The 14,361-nt window shown below is 33.5% G+C and overlaps 1 protein-coding gene across 5 annotated transcripts; it reads right to left on the bottom strand.

Annotated features, from left to right (window-relative positions):
* Positions 1-5,535: 5,535 nt before the first annotated feature.
* On the bottom strand, positions 5,536-12,985 carry LOC7475130 (protein IQ-DOMAIN 5). Of its 5 annotated transcripts, XR_008058347.1 has the most exons (8): positions 12,799-12,985; positions 12,460-12,569; positions 12,118-12,366; positions 9,519-9,746; positions 7,788-7,901; positions 6,637-7,129; positions 5,766-6,119; positions 5,536-5,675 (listed from the first exon to the last, which is right to left on the bottom strand). XR_008058347.1 is itself a non-coding variant. In XM_024599081.2 (7 exons), exons 2-7 carry the CDS (start codon positions 12,541-12,543, stop codon positions 5,971-5,973), a joined length of 1,317 nt encoding a protein of 438 aa, XP_024454849.1. In that variant the 5' UTR covers positions 12,544-12,569; positions 12,799-12,985; the 3' UTR covers positions 5,536-5,970. The 5 variants fall into 5 exon arrangements, 4 of the variants coding, with proteins under 4 accessions (XP_024454849.1, XP_024454863.1, XP_024454876.1 ...); XM_024599081.2 differs by having other exon boundaries at positions 5,536-6,119; XM_024599095.2 differs by having other exon boundaries at positions 5,536-6,119; positions 12,460-12,564.
* Positions 12,986-14,361: the final 1,376 nt, after the last annotated feature.

Here is a 14,361-nt window from a genome sequence, read left to right as displayed (position 1 = left end):
GCTAAAAAGTTCAAGGATGTTTTCTCTAACTTGGCTTTAAGTTGTAATCCATTCAATTTTCCAACCCTGATGAATGAGAAGAGGCAGTTCATGAAGGTTATGGTTAAAGGGAAAATAAGCATCGAAGAGGCTGGCCTTAAGGTAGTGAGAATACTAGAAAGGTTCCTTACCATTTAATCAGATATCTCCACAATGTCTAATGAAAGCTTCCATTGCTTTATGACTTTAACTAGCCAAATGGCTTTTAATGTAAGGAAAAATAAATTCCTGTTTGTTTTTTACTTTGGTTTGATGATTACCTCTTTTAACATTTACCTTTGACAGACATTTATGATCTGCGCCCACTCTCAGAGATGTTGGGAACTAAAAGGGGTTATATGAGGGCGGTTACGGTTGCGAACAGGGAAAATCAATATGCTTTTGAAAGACTACAAGGGGAAAAAGTCGTCATGAAGGCTAAGTTGTGAAGCATTAAGGTGGCCTATACCACGCTAAAGGACCAAACACAAGGCCTTGCCCTTGAGTTGAGTTCCAGGAAAAAAGCACTTGAGGCCTTCTATAACCAGGTGGTTCCCTTGAAACAAGAGCTCCTTGAAGTTAGGGCCTTCCAAGTTAGTCTGTAGATTGCTGCCATACGAACTGAGTTTGCTACTGCCAGAGAAGAAACCCAGCATTCTCAGACAAAGTTGAAGGCTCTAAAAAACTCTTTTGAGGAGTTCTAAGAATTTTTCAGGGTTCAACAACTTTGACTAGGATGATGAGAGATAAGATTTTTTTGGCAATGTCTAACCTATACCTTTTCAATCTCTCAAGGGGAATGTAGGTGGATTTTAACGCGGCCTTCCATCCAGTCCTATTCCCTAATATTGCAGATGTATTTCTGGTCAGGGCCGCTGCAGCCTAGCAGGGGGAGTATCTAGGTGAGAAGTCCATATTGGATTTTTAGATCTCTCTGTACATGTATATATGTATTCTTCTTTCATGTATATCATTTTTTTTAATATAACTCTTTTATTATCTTCATATTTCTTTCCATAAGCTTAGAGTCCTTATGTAGAGATCATTTCTGATCCAAAGCCCATACTTAAGGAGATCATTTCTAGGTCCAACACTTATACTTAATTGATTATTTTCGAGTCCAACTCCCATACTTAGAAGATCATTTATGGATCCAATACCCATATTTAGGAGATCATTTTTAGGTCCAGTGCCTATTCTTAAGAGATCATTTCCTGGTCCAATGCTCATATTTAGAAAATTATTTTCGGATCCAACGCCTATACTTAGAAAATCATTTTAGGTCCAATGCCATACTTAGGAGATAATTTCTGGTGATGGGCGATGAATCATCTAATCTTAGGATAGTATAAGATGATTATGCCTTCTAGGAACCGAGAAGGGATATCGTTTACAGACATCTGCTTGTTGTAGATGCAATGTTTATCCCATCCTTAAAAAAAGTATGATCGCACTAGGGAGAACATGTCAATCCCTTCCAAGGTAAAATATATCGTAGCACTAAGAAGATGTTCATTACTTTCAAAATAAATGTGTTATCGCTCTAGAGAGAGTAAATTCATCCTATATTTAGAAGATTTGAGAGGCTTGCACCCTAAAAAGACCGTATCCATCCTCATTGCTAATGCGATGTTTATCTTATCCTTGAAGAAAAGTGCAATCGCACTAGAAAGAACATGTTAATCCCTTCTAAGGTAAAATGTGTTGTAGCACAAGGGAGACATTCATTACTTCCAAAGTAAATATATTAACGCATTAAGAAGGGTAAATTTATCCTATTTTTGGAAGATTTAAAACCTGAAGAGTAGAAAGCATTTGTTATTTTAAACAATAAATTCATATAAAAAAACTTACATTTATAGTCATTGATTATAATACATTCCTATCCCATTTTGGGACCTAAAAAGGAGAGGAAATTGTGTTTCTCTTATGAAGATTTTCTGGGTAGTCATAAAAAAAACTCTTTCTAGATAAACATAGTTTATTTAGTTATTGTAAGAATATGACTGGCTGAAGAAAAGGTAACCTCTCTACTTAGGGATCATCTACCCTACCAGGTCTTCAAACTTGGAAGAAGTTCTTGGTTAGCAATAACTCCTAAAGTTGCATAGATTGAACCAACACTTTGTTGGTAGCCATTGAAAGCTTTCTGAAATCTCGAAGTTCCAACTTTGATAGTAATTATGGATGATAATGAAAATGAAACCACTGGTTTGCAATAACTCTTGAAGTTACACAATTTGAACCAACATCCTGTTGGTACCTGTTGAAAATCTTCTAAAAAGTTCAAGGCTTTAAATCTAATGGTAATTTGGAATGATAATGGTTTAGCTACTAGAGGAGCTATCGATGTTTTTTTTTTTATTACCCTACAGACAACGCCACTAATGAAGTCTGATTTTATCCTATGGGCTTGAAGGTCAAGCTAATGTCTAGGATAAGATTATTAATCTCCTAGTTCTGATAATCTAGTCTATGGTGATGAATTATGCTTAAAACTTGCAAAAGATCTCCTCATTAGAGTTTGGGGACTCTCTAATGATTAAGTCAATATCATATGAGAGAAAAAAACAGATATATATATATATATATATATATATATATATATATATATATATATATATATATATCATTTGTAGTATAGAAAAATTAAACCTACCTTGTGGAGGTTACATTAGTTTCTTTTATAGCTGTTGAGGTCCCCTCTTTCATGGAAAGGAAAAAGGTTCATATATTAGTCAAATATCTATATTTTGTCAGGATAAAATATTCATGACTGTAAGTTTGACAGTTCGTCAGACCCACATATGCCTGGGCTCCATGCTTGGCCGAGCCCGGAGATGGTGGGTCTAATGATTCACCAGACCCACACATGCCTAGGCTCAATGCTTAGAAGAGCTTAGAGATGGTGGTTGTGATAGTTTGCCAAACCCACTCATACCTGAGCTCAGCGTTGGAAAAGCCCGAAGATGGTGGGTTTAACGATTTGCTAAACCCACACATGTCTAGGCTTAGAGCTTGGTGAAGCCTAGAGATGGTGGGTGTGGCGATTCACCAGACCCACACATGTCTAGGCTCAAGCGATGAGCCTAGATATCTATGGGTCTGACGGGTTTAGCCAAGCGTTAAGCCTAGACATGTATGAGTCTGGCGAACAGTTAGACCTACACATGTCTGGGCTCAACGCTTGGCTGAGCCCAAAGATGGTGGGTCTAACGGTTTGCCGGACTCAATCTATTTGATTTAATTCCTTTATTCTTAATTTTAATTTTGGGAGATTAAAGCAGAAAAATATGTTAATTTAGATAGATTTTTGATGTGCCAATAAAAAAAAAAAACCAAGAGGCTTGGTTTAGCTGGCCTAGGCTTAGCCTAAGCCAATTGGGTGTGCCTTCGAGTGTAGCTCTAGCCAACACTGGAATAATCCGGGCCTTTTGTGCTTTTATTTTATTTTATTTTACATGTTTTATACATGTTTTCTCCTACTATGGAATATTTTCTATATTTTTCTATACACAATCCCATGAATTCTACCAAAGAGTTCGATATTTTCTTCTATACACAATTCCATAAATCTTACATGTCTTCACGCCAACATTTTTATTAGAAGAGAAACGCGGTGAATCAAGCATCATAAACCAATGAAAGCTCACTTTGGAAGATTTTTAAGCATAGCCATATGTCTTGCCGCCTTTAATTATATTCTTGGAAAAGCACAATCACTTGCATTGCTGCCTCGGACTATTGCCTTGGAAAAGATGAGCCGTGAAAAATTTCTATAAGGATGAATTGCTAGAGACAAGTGAGGCAGGATCTCTCAACCACCTAAACAGGAAAGAAGAAAAATCTCTTTCATCCTTAAAATAATTTTTACTTTTGTTTTTAAAATAACAAATACTCAAAACTCACTTAAATATTGGAGTATTCCTCGTCCCACGAGAAACTTTTTTAAACTTTTTTTTATAGCATCAACATAGATCCAAGACTCTTTAGCAATGAAATTCTATTTCTGAAGTTTTTTTTACAACTTCACCTATTATTATATTATCATTAAATTTCAATAATTGTTTTTTAGACCCCGTTTGTTTGCTGAAAAGTAATTTTCTTTTAGAAAATAAATTCTGAAAAAGTGAATTTCAAGAAAGTGAATTATTTTCTGATATTTGATAGTGTAATGGAAAATAAATTGAAAATTATTTTCCAGTGTTTGGTTATGTCATGAAAAATGAGCTGGAAAATAACTTATTAATGTTTTATTTTTCTCAAGTTTATTAAAATAATAAGGAACAAATCTTACAAATTAAAAAGTTGAATGAGAATGAAATTGAAAATAATATAATTTCATAAATTATCTCAAATAAAATAAATAATAATCAAAATAATAGAGATCAAATCTAAAAAATATAAAAAAATGAAAGATGAAGAAATTAAAATAATAATAATTAACATTTCATAAATTATTTCAAATAAAATAAGTAACAATTAAAAGAATGAGGACCAAATTTGATACATAAAAAATTTCAATAAAAAAATAATAAGGAAAAAGCAAATAACAATTATAAAAATAAGGACCAAAGTTAATATAAAAATTAAATTTTAAGAGATGAAATTGAAAAATAAATATTCAAAACAAAATATATGTAGCAATCAAAAGTTTGAGGACCAAATTTGATATAATCAGCAAATAATATGATATTTTTAAATTTTTCACAACTTTCGAAAAGTGTTTTCTGCTCAAATTGTCCAGGAAAACACTTTCCTGGAAACCAAGCCAAATTTTTCTTTGACTGGAAAGTGTTTTCTATTGACCAACTTTTATAATGATAAACAAATACAGGAAAGTTTGAAAAATAATTTTCTGAAAAATGAATTTCAGAAAACAAACATAACCTTAAATGCTGAAAAAATTGTAATAAAACAAATGATTAAACATCATTATCTAAAAGCATGAAGATAACTTCAACCCAATGAAGAGATCGCATAAATTCAAGATAGATGTAAATATAAAAGGTTGTTTTGTTAAATAAAAAACTAAGATTTTTTTTTCCCTCATTGAAATATATTCTTTCAATAAAAAAAACCATTAAAAAATGGTTCACATTCATCCACATCTTATTTTCCTCGATCCATGACCTAACCTAATGGGTCCAAAATCGTCCATTTCTAAGAAGCTCCATTTTAATATGAGATTATAATGGTAAAACCTAACTTAAAGGTTGAGTCGTCATGAATCAACCCAAAAAAATATTTGTTTTTTTTTTGAAAAAAACAAGTTCTAAGTCAAGTTTTAGCGGAGTCAAGCTTAAATCAATTAGTTCAGTAAATCAACTCAGGGTAACCGAGTTTTTTTCTTGGGTTGGTGCTATCTGAATTTTACAACTATGCATAAGATAGTTGGGATCAATACAGCATGAATGCTTTTACACAAACGCTTTTGAACTTTATGCTTTTGCAAGTATTTTTTGATGATGTTGACATCAATATATTAAAACCATACAAAGAATAAAAAAAACACTCTAAGAAAACTATAGTCCAATTTATGGAATATTCTACAAAATAACATTATTTCCTTTTTTTACTTTCTTCTTGCATAACTAATGCTTACACGCTCTTCAAACAGGGGAACCGGGAAAGAATCCTACAGTGGCGCAACTGCTCTGAAAATCATATATTTCAAAAATAAATACTGCACAATGACATAATTAAAAACAATAAATAAACATGATTACAACATTCATCAACCAAACCTGATTATCTTATTACTCTGACAAGCCAAGCCAACCTCCTCGACTTCGCCGTGTCAAAACCAACCCAGGTTTTTATAACAGGCAATGCATGCAATTTGCCTGCATCTTTTCGCAACGTGGAAGTATATCTACAAAGTGACACCGCAGCAGGATAGGAGAATAGCCTCAATGAGTCAAATCTTCCATGGTTTCTCAACTTTACAGATCAAACAGCCTGTGCAACAGACTTTGCGGTGTTTGGATCTCCTTTCCCGTTTAACTTGGATCTATCCTTGATGGGCTTCTGAGAGCTAGGTGCCCCTCTAGTAGCGTTTCTGCTATGCCTGGCTACCTGAGCGCCAGTACCCCCCCCTGCTGAACCAAATTATGTCATAAATGAAGAGAAAAAACTGCTACTATTTATCATAGACACCAATAACACCTGTAGGACTGGACCAGTATCATAGTTATGCTCATGCAAGTAACCATCCATCATCAAGTCTGCCTTGAGGCTTTGTTTGATACATAAGTAGTGATTTTGGTCGTAAGGAGAAGCTGAAGAAGATATGATTAACTACCTTAATACATGTGAAAACAGTCACCTATATTACGTGTGTTTTCTCCAAAACATTGAACAATCTTAAGAAGATGTACATAGGTATCTTTTGCCCGGTTTAATGTTTATTGACAATTGACAGGGAAAAAAGGCTAAATTAATAGGCATTTCAAAAGAGAGAAGAAAAAAGGTGCACCATGGCTTTGATGTACTATAGCTGGTTCAGAATTTTCAGTCAAGTGACCATTTTTGTGACAAGCAGTGTGGCAATCGCATACTTTTGAACCTATGTACATGTTCGTGGGAATGTGAGTATTGATGGGAGAGAAAACTAACCACTGTTAGGCAGAGACAATCTCTTCCTTGCCTGTTTATCTAGTTGGGTAGTTCTCTCCTTTGGGTTGCTGTGAGATCTTGTAACAATAGCACGTCTTGAGTTGGCTTCTTCAACCAGGTCTTCAAGAACTAGCTTTGGCTTTGGTTTAGTAAAAAGAGTGTCGGGCACATCAAAGATGCCTGCTGACTTACTAGGGGAGGAACTGCCACCATCAGAATGAGATGGACCTGTTTTCTGACTTGAAATGGTTGATTGAAGGTTTGAGGCAACTCCTTTCTTGGTAGTAGTTTTTAGCTGGGATTTGCTGCCATTCTTGACCTCAGCAGCTGTTTCATCTTCATAAATCATCACTCCATCTCTGAGATTTATGTCAAGAAAGCGGTTTTCCCATGGGCGAACAGCCATCCATCTCTCCAACCAGTTCCAGCCCCAACTGCTTTTATCAGGTTCAAACCCAGAGGGAGCAGCCTGCAGTCTCGACCCAGCCTGCCACTGTGCAAACAGAAGATCTTTGTAGTAGTCTTCAAATAATAAACAACTAAGCAGCACAACTCAACAAAAATGAAGTTATAAAGTATCTGCCACATTTTCCCCCTTTTCTCAGTTAGATAGAAGATCAGGCTAGTGTTTGCCATTGTGATTGAATTACTTCGGTTGCATCTAATTCTCCACAAAGCCATAAATAGGATTGGAAGCCTTACACTCTACCAAGGTGTTAATAGAATTATACCACAGTAATAGTCACTGAAAGAAACTGGATGGTACATATAAACCATCAATCACGCATACAGTGAGAAGTGTACCAGCAATCAATGAAGAGATATATGAAAGGGTAACAAAGCTTTTGCAGAAATGATGGTTATAAATATCCATGCAGAGGTAAAAGGCAAAACAAAAAAAAGTATTCACCTTTTCTAGCAATGAAAACGATGCCATTGAGCTAATATTATGCAAATGTCCTCCAAAAACACGTTTTAAGGAGAGATTTTACATCACACTCTAGCTCAAAACCCCTAAATGACATCAATGATCACTCAGAGGCACAATTTCTGTCTGCACTCTAAGTTAAAGAATGTAGGATTATATACAATCAAATTCATAAAAAAGCAAAGAACTGTAAGCACAACCCATGAAGGTATCATATTTTTACCTGATGGGCCAAAGCATATGCCATGGCTCTCTCACGCTTAGCTGCAGCCTCCTGCCGCTTCAGCAACTTGGCTTGAATTTGTTCAACAGATCCCACACTATCACACCATCCTTCCTGTGTAAAAGTGAAATTGATGTGAAACACTCAGCAAGCCTAACAAAAATTAAAGCTGCTAGTGTAAAGAAACGAGCAGTTCAGCAGATGAAGTATCTTTTAACCACTGTCTTAGAATGGTAAAATGCAACACTTGTAGCATATAACATTTTTGTTCTGTATGATGTTATTCTTTTGCACTGGTACATCTCACACAATCCTTTCTGTTACTATATAAGAATAGACAGATGAAGTCCTATTTAGCTTTGTTTACATAGAGGTGGAAAGAAAGACAAGCAGAAAAAAGGGAATTGCTATGCAAACACAATTGGAAATCTATCCAACATTCCAACTATCAGCTATTTGGCCACCACAGAAGACAAAGTTGCATGACCCATGTTTTGATGTAAACCATAAATTTATCAATCATTATGGTAGTAATTTAAAAATCTTCAGTTCTGCATTTCAACCCATGCTAGCAATAGTTGTTTTTATATGTGAAAATGTCAATTGGAGATTAAGCATTCAGACAAGAAGATGCTTAATCCTTACAGAAGCTGATAATAGAAAAAGCTTAAAGGAAACAATCAACATATATCATTAAAAATAAAAATAAACTAAAGTCTAAAACTCATTATGCATTGTTTTTTCTCTGCCCTAGTGGATGACTAACATTTCACCCAAAGGTGTAATGCTGTAGCCGCACAGGCCAAGAAAAGCATCATGACCATTTTTTACCCAGAGAACTACAGCATCAAACTCCAAAAAACCAGGAACATGACAAAACCTAATACAGGAGCAAAGGAATAGCCAAGCTGTAGAAGCAAAGCAATCCATTGATTCCCACCAATGACATATATTTGGCAGAATCATAAACAGAAAGAAAAAAACAGAGAGAGAAGCACTTGAGATATATGTTTGTATCTAATGCATCTGACCACATCTTTCAACCTAAGGGGGTGATAAAAAGCCTCCCAAGTATTTCTTGTGATTTGCAACTGCAAATTGACTAGAACTTCATTGACTATAGCATCATGGCATTGCAACTATAAATTTGTTAATAAGCTTCACCCTATTTCAGATGAATTAATTTTAAATTCATCCCATGATAAAATAATCACTCTTCAAAGATGAAGGCCAAAGTGACACAAACCGTATTATTTCAGCTAGAGCTCCAAGGCCATTTACCTAACAATCCTTTATTGAAAAAGACATTGCAATGACATCCTGGCAGGTATAAAGGACTGCTATTCAACATATAAGTTAAAACAAATCATGAAGCTCACAAGTCTATGGAGAAAAAATATACAATATATCAGACTGGTTGTCTAAATCCATCCAATGTAGCTGCCTCACAACCTTTTGCCATTTATGTAATGAACAACATTTCATAAATGGAGTAACAAAGAAAACATACATTCTGAGGCATTAATGATAGAATAACTAATTTAAGAACATTGACATTAGAAGAAAAAAGAGGCAGTAAAAGTAGAAACTTGCACAATTGACAGTATGAACTAAGGTCAAGTTTTTTCCATAAGAACAAGATTTACCAGTCATGCGCATGCATGATATAAGTACAGTGCACATGCGTGGACATATTTCTATAACTAATAAGAAAAAACTCATTGTTGCTACCTCTATTTCTCGAACGCGAGCCTCATTAGCTAGTTGTTGCTGAAGTTTATGTTGAGCTGTTTGACTCTCCAATGCTAAGCGAACACGTCTTGCACGGACACGAGCCTGAACTCTCACCAAAGCTTGCATACAGCGAAGAGTTATTGCAGCTTGTTTCCTCACAGCATGGCCCCGAACAAGGGCTTGCAGTCTCACTAATCCTTTCAAAGCTCGAAGAGCTCTTCTTGCCTTGCATGTTTGCAAAACAATTCAAATATTTATCAGAAGTGTAAGTTGAAACTTGAATGCAGCTGAAATGATTTTAAAAAAAAATGAATCGAAATAAAAGGTTGATGAATCAGAATAAATGAAGGCACACAATAGACAGCTAAAATGTCATTTTCCCAAATAACACCAAGATAATCTGGATTACTTTACAGCCTGTTTGGAATCCTGTGAATTCAATTCAGAGGGTTAAATGAATTCTTGTGTTTGGAATTCTACTTATAAAAAAGGTGCAAAATTAAATAAGAGGGGAGACCCTCTGATTTGCTACAATAATCTCTCTTGAAATTAACGTTGAAAACAATATTTCAAAAATACCCCCATGTTAGCACAAATTCTATTTTTGATTTGTCTCTCTCATACACCTCTTTCTTTCCTTCCAAAAACCATTGGCAACAAAATATCCTTTATTTCTCTAATTGACATCAATCCTCGTTAAGATATTCTTGTTTCTCATAAGGGATGTTATTAATCTTTCATTTCCTTTTTTCCTTCTTTTTTTTTTTTTTTTTTGGTTTTTGCCTGAATCTTTCCTTTCCTGTTTTTTTCTTTCTTTTTTTGGTTTTGCTCAGCCAATTATACATAGATGATGGGCTTTTGTTTTTGGTAATATGCATGGATGATGGTTGACTGATGCGTGAATGGGTATAAATTAAAAATAAGTAAAGATTGAAAAGTAGTATTTAAAATTATAGCTAGTATATAGTAACAAAAATAGTATAACTATCGGTTCCTATTTTTTAGGTGGAGTGACAATAGATAAAGTCTTAACACCCAACTCAAATCATTTCTTAGATTGCCATCATAGTATATCATTCTAATCTTATTGGAATATTTTTCGGATATATAGAAGAGCTACGCTTTGAATGGTTGGTGAAAAAATGAGTCGGTAATATGTTATTGAAGAGTTCAAGATATGCATGAAAGTTAGAACCAATATTTAGACAATTGCCACAAACTTATTTATCCAATTGTCAAAAACTCATTTTGAAGTTGAAACTTCTTATTGCATGATTTGTATGGTGATATCTTTTGAGTTATTAGAACTAAAAATCATGGTACTTTTTTGAATTATTAACATTGTCAAAATATATTAGTCATTAACTTGTTTATTTGGTAATGTGATTTGCGTTGGTTTGATATTAATTTTATTCAAGTTTGATTAGAGTAAAATGTAAGAATGGTTATTGGAATATTTCTAGAATTTTCTTTTTCTCAACATTCCAATGAAAAGACTTTTATCGAATTTTTTTTTAACAAATATATATTTTTCATTTTTTTTCAACAAATATTTAATAAACAATTAATATGAGATAAATATATTTATATCTTCTTTAAAATGCCTATATTTTATGTTATTTTAAATAAATATAAGGGTCCTCATAACAAAAAAATAATAATTTAAGTAACAAAAATGATTTCTAAATTAAGTGCAAAATAATCAAGATTGTTAATTCAATTCATTTCCACAATTATTCCAAACAGTATAAATGAATTCAATTGTGTGGTTTTAATATTTTATTTCAAACATAAGAATTATAATATGTTATCAATTGAATTAAAATTTGCTTAAAAATTGAATTTAATTCAGCATGTGATTTGATTCCAAACAAGGTGTTAGTCATTCAAATAGCTCTCCAAAGAAAATTACTCTTCCTTTCATTGTGGTGATCTTTCCACACAGCTCTATAGAAAGATTTCACATCAATTACCTTCTTTTGATAATTTCCATCTCGATCACATCATAATCCCCACTAAAGGTTAACCAGTTTTCTCAACAGTATTTCATGTCATTGTATCCTTAAACTTAGCACTCAACGGGAGACCCAAGTTATGGGACAGATTTCCTACCTCACAGACCAAAATGCTAGACAAGAAGTTACTATCTGCCCCCTACCCTAAAAGGATTACCAAACGATCTATTTCCATCCTCGGTGGGAAAAAAAAATACAATATCTATGGGATAACCACATTGCATATACTCAGCAAGGAGAGCAATCTTAATGGCATTAGACAATAATGGTATAAAGCATGCTTAAACCAATATTTCCATTTTAAGCACGAGGGATTATCATGTTTTTGTTAAAAATAGTAAATGAATCACATAATTGAGATGCCAAGCTTCCTTATCCACAACAAATGGTCAATCGGACTTGCATTCTGCATAATTTCCCTGGGCAATCTTCACAAGCAAGAATTCAAAACACTTCTAAGTACAGAGATAATGCAGAAACATTTAAAATCCACCTTTCATTTAAAAATTAGTGATGTCACAAGCAGTGGGCTTATAAATCCTATTCAACGCAGATACTGATATAGCATAAACAAGTCATACCAAAAACCCTCGAAAAGCTGTCTGGATGCGAGTGGCAGCCCATTCTTCTCTCAGAACTTGTTGATTATGAGCAACATCCTGAACTTGAAGTGAAGCAGAAGGAGATTCCGACGCATCTGGAACGGAAACAACGTTGGTATCACCAACTGTAGCTACATTGTCATGATTATCAAACTCCTCTTCAAATTTATCACCATCAAACTCAACCGAATGCTTCCTCCTATGCCGAAACTTGCTGGCACTCGTCCTCTGTGAGGATTAAAGGCAAAAAAAAAAAAAAAACAGCATATATCAAATTCAAACTAGAAATAAAAAAAAAATAGTGAAAAATAAGAAACCCACATTTTCATCCTTGTCCAAAGACTGTGACTTTTCAGACTTCTTTAAACCAACCAATGCTTTAAACCATTTCCCTGAGACACCCATGGTGCCGGTCACTTTAGCACACTACCTTCCAAATTGCCAAAAAGGGGGGGAAATCAATTTAACACAAATTATCAGAAAATCTAAAAAAACAAGAAATAAATAAACCTCAAAAAATTCTAAGTTTAGAGAATTTGAACCGAATCAAAGCAATTGAAGCTCAAAATGCAGCAAGAATCCATGAAAGGGAAAAAAATAGAAAATATTACAGAAATGCAGATCCTGCACAGATCACGACACAGCAAGAGCAGAATTCACCTGTTCGTCTGAGTGGGAGGGAGGGAGAGGAAGACGCGGGAAGAGGAGAATCAGGAGCGTCAGTGAGTGTAAGGGAGAAGGAAAGTAGGAGGAGGAGGAGGAAGAGTATGAGCGGGCGAGGAAGAGGAAGAGAGTGAGGAGTGAGGCCCAGCGTAGGATAAAATACGCCGGGGTGGTGGATTATTATTGGGTAAACTTCATTTTTATCCATATAGATTCGTCAAGACTATAAATTTTGTACTTGTAGTTTTTTTTAATTTTACTCCTATAATTTTAAAATAAAAATAAATTACCGAGTGTTTGTGAAGCTATGTTCATCTTTCTCACATGAACATGGAATCCATTATAAATCATAAATTTAAAAAATAAAAAAATATTATTTTCATAGAAGATAGATGTTTACTTTAGATATATACTTGATAATTAATCTACTTTTTACTATAAATAACTACCGAAATTCTCACTTTTTTTATATATTTTTTTCTCTCATTCAGAATTCTTTTTAAACCAACATTTTCTGCTACATTACTCGCAACAATCCTCGAAACTCTAGAAAAATGATATATTAACTATATAAAATGACTATTTCTTGGTTATCGATAAATATGAGAATTTCATTGGAGCTAGAAAGGTGATATTAGATGAAATTGAAAATTATAAAGGTAATAGTAGTGGAGATAGAAAAAATTAAAATATCAAAGGGAAAATTATTTTCAAGACAAATTTATTATATATATATATATATAGCTTATGTTACCACTATTCTCGTTTATAAAAGCAACCTTTATGAATTAAAAATGAAGTTAATCCTAGTTTTTTTTCACTTGATTTTTCTGTTATTGGTATTATATTTTTAAATTTTAATTTCATTTAAGTATATTTTAAAAGTATATTTATCTTAAAAGAAATATCAAATTAATATTTTTAATATTTTTAATATATTAATATTAAAAATAAAAAAATATTTTAATACATTTTCAATTCTTGACTATTTTCTAAAAGAAACTATCCTCGTAGCAATAACAAATATCAGCGCGTGTTTGGAAGTGTAATTGTGATTGTTTTTCAAAGTGTTTTTCACTTAGAAATGTATTAAAATAATATTTTTTATTTTTAAAAAATTATTTTTGAAATCAGTGAATCAAAATGATATAAAAAACACTAAAAAAAATTAATTTAAAGTAGAAAAAATAAAAAATTTAAATTTTAAAAAACACTTTTAAAACATAAAAACAAATAAGTTTATCTAACCAGACATTTATTTTCCTTGCTCAAACTAATTAACTTTATTTATTTATTCATTCCTTCCAAATATATTTTAATCTTCAACTTGAACAAACCGCCCCTTACTGTACAAGGCCGTGAGGATTGAGGGCCAATAGCGACGTGGCATTGCTGTCGTTGTGTTCCGTTCGGCGAGTGGCTAAAACGACAGAGTCCCCGTCATTGGGTCGCATGCTTGAAATTTTGAAAAGGACTGGCGCACACGTAAACGGCACCGTTCATTGTTGATAAGTGATGGGTAAACTTCATTTTTGCTCCTATAAATTCATCAATACTCCA

This window comes from Populus trichocarpa, chromosome 1 (genome assembly GCF_000002775.5).
Source record: "Populus trichocarpa isolate Nisqually-1 chromosome 1, P.trichocarpa_v4.1, whole genome shotgun sequence".
In the NCBI taxonomy this organism is placed as follows: Eukaryota; Viridiplantae; Streptophyta; class Magnoliopsida; order Malpighiales; family Salicaceae; genus Populus; species Populus trichocarpa.
Note: the sequence above shows the minus strand (reverse complement) of the source record. Positions and strands in the feature narration are given on the sequence as shown.

Coding starts and splice junctions, on each gene's coding strand:
- LOC7475130 (XM_024599081.2), bottom strand. CDS start 12,543: ATGGGTGTCTCAGGGAAATGGTTTAAAGCATTGGTTGGTTTAAAGAAG. Junction 12,367..12,459: donor CTTTGGACAAGGATGAAAAT/GTGGGTTTCTTA, acceptor TAATCCTCACAG/AGGACGAGTGCCAGCAAGTT. Junction 7,902..9,518: donor CTCGCGTTCGAGAAATAGAG/GTAGCAACAATG, acceptor ACTTTTACACAG/GAAGGATGGTGTGATAGTGT.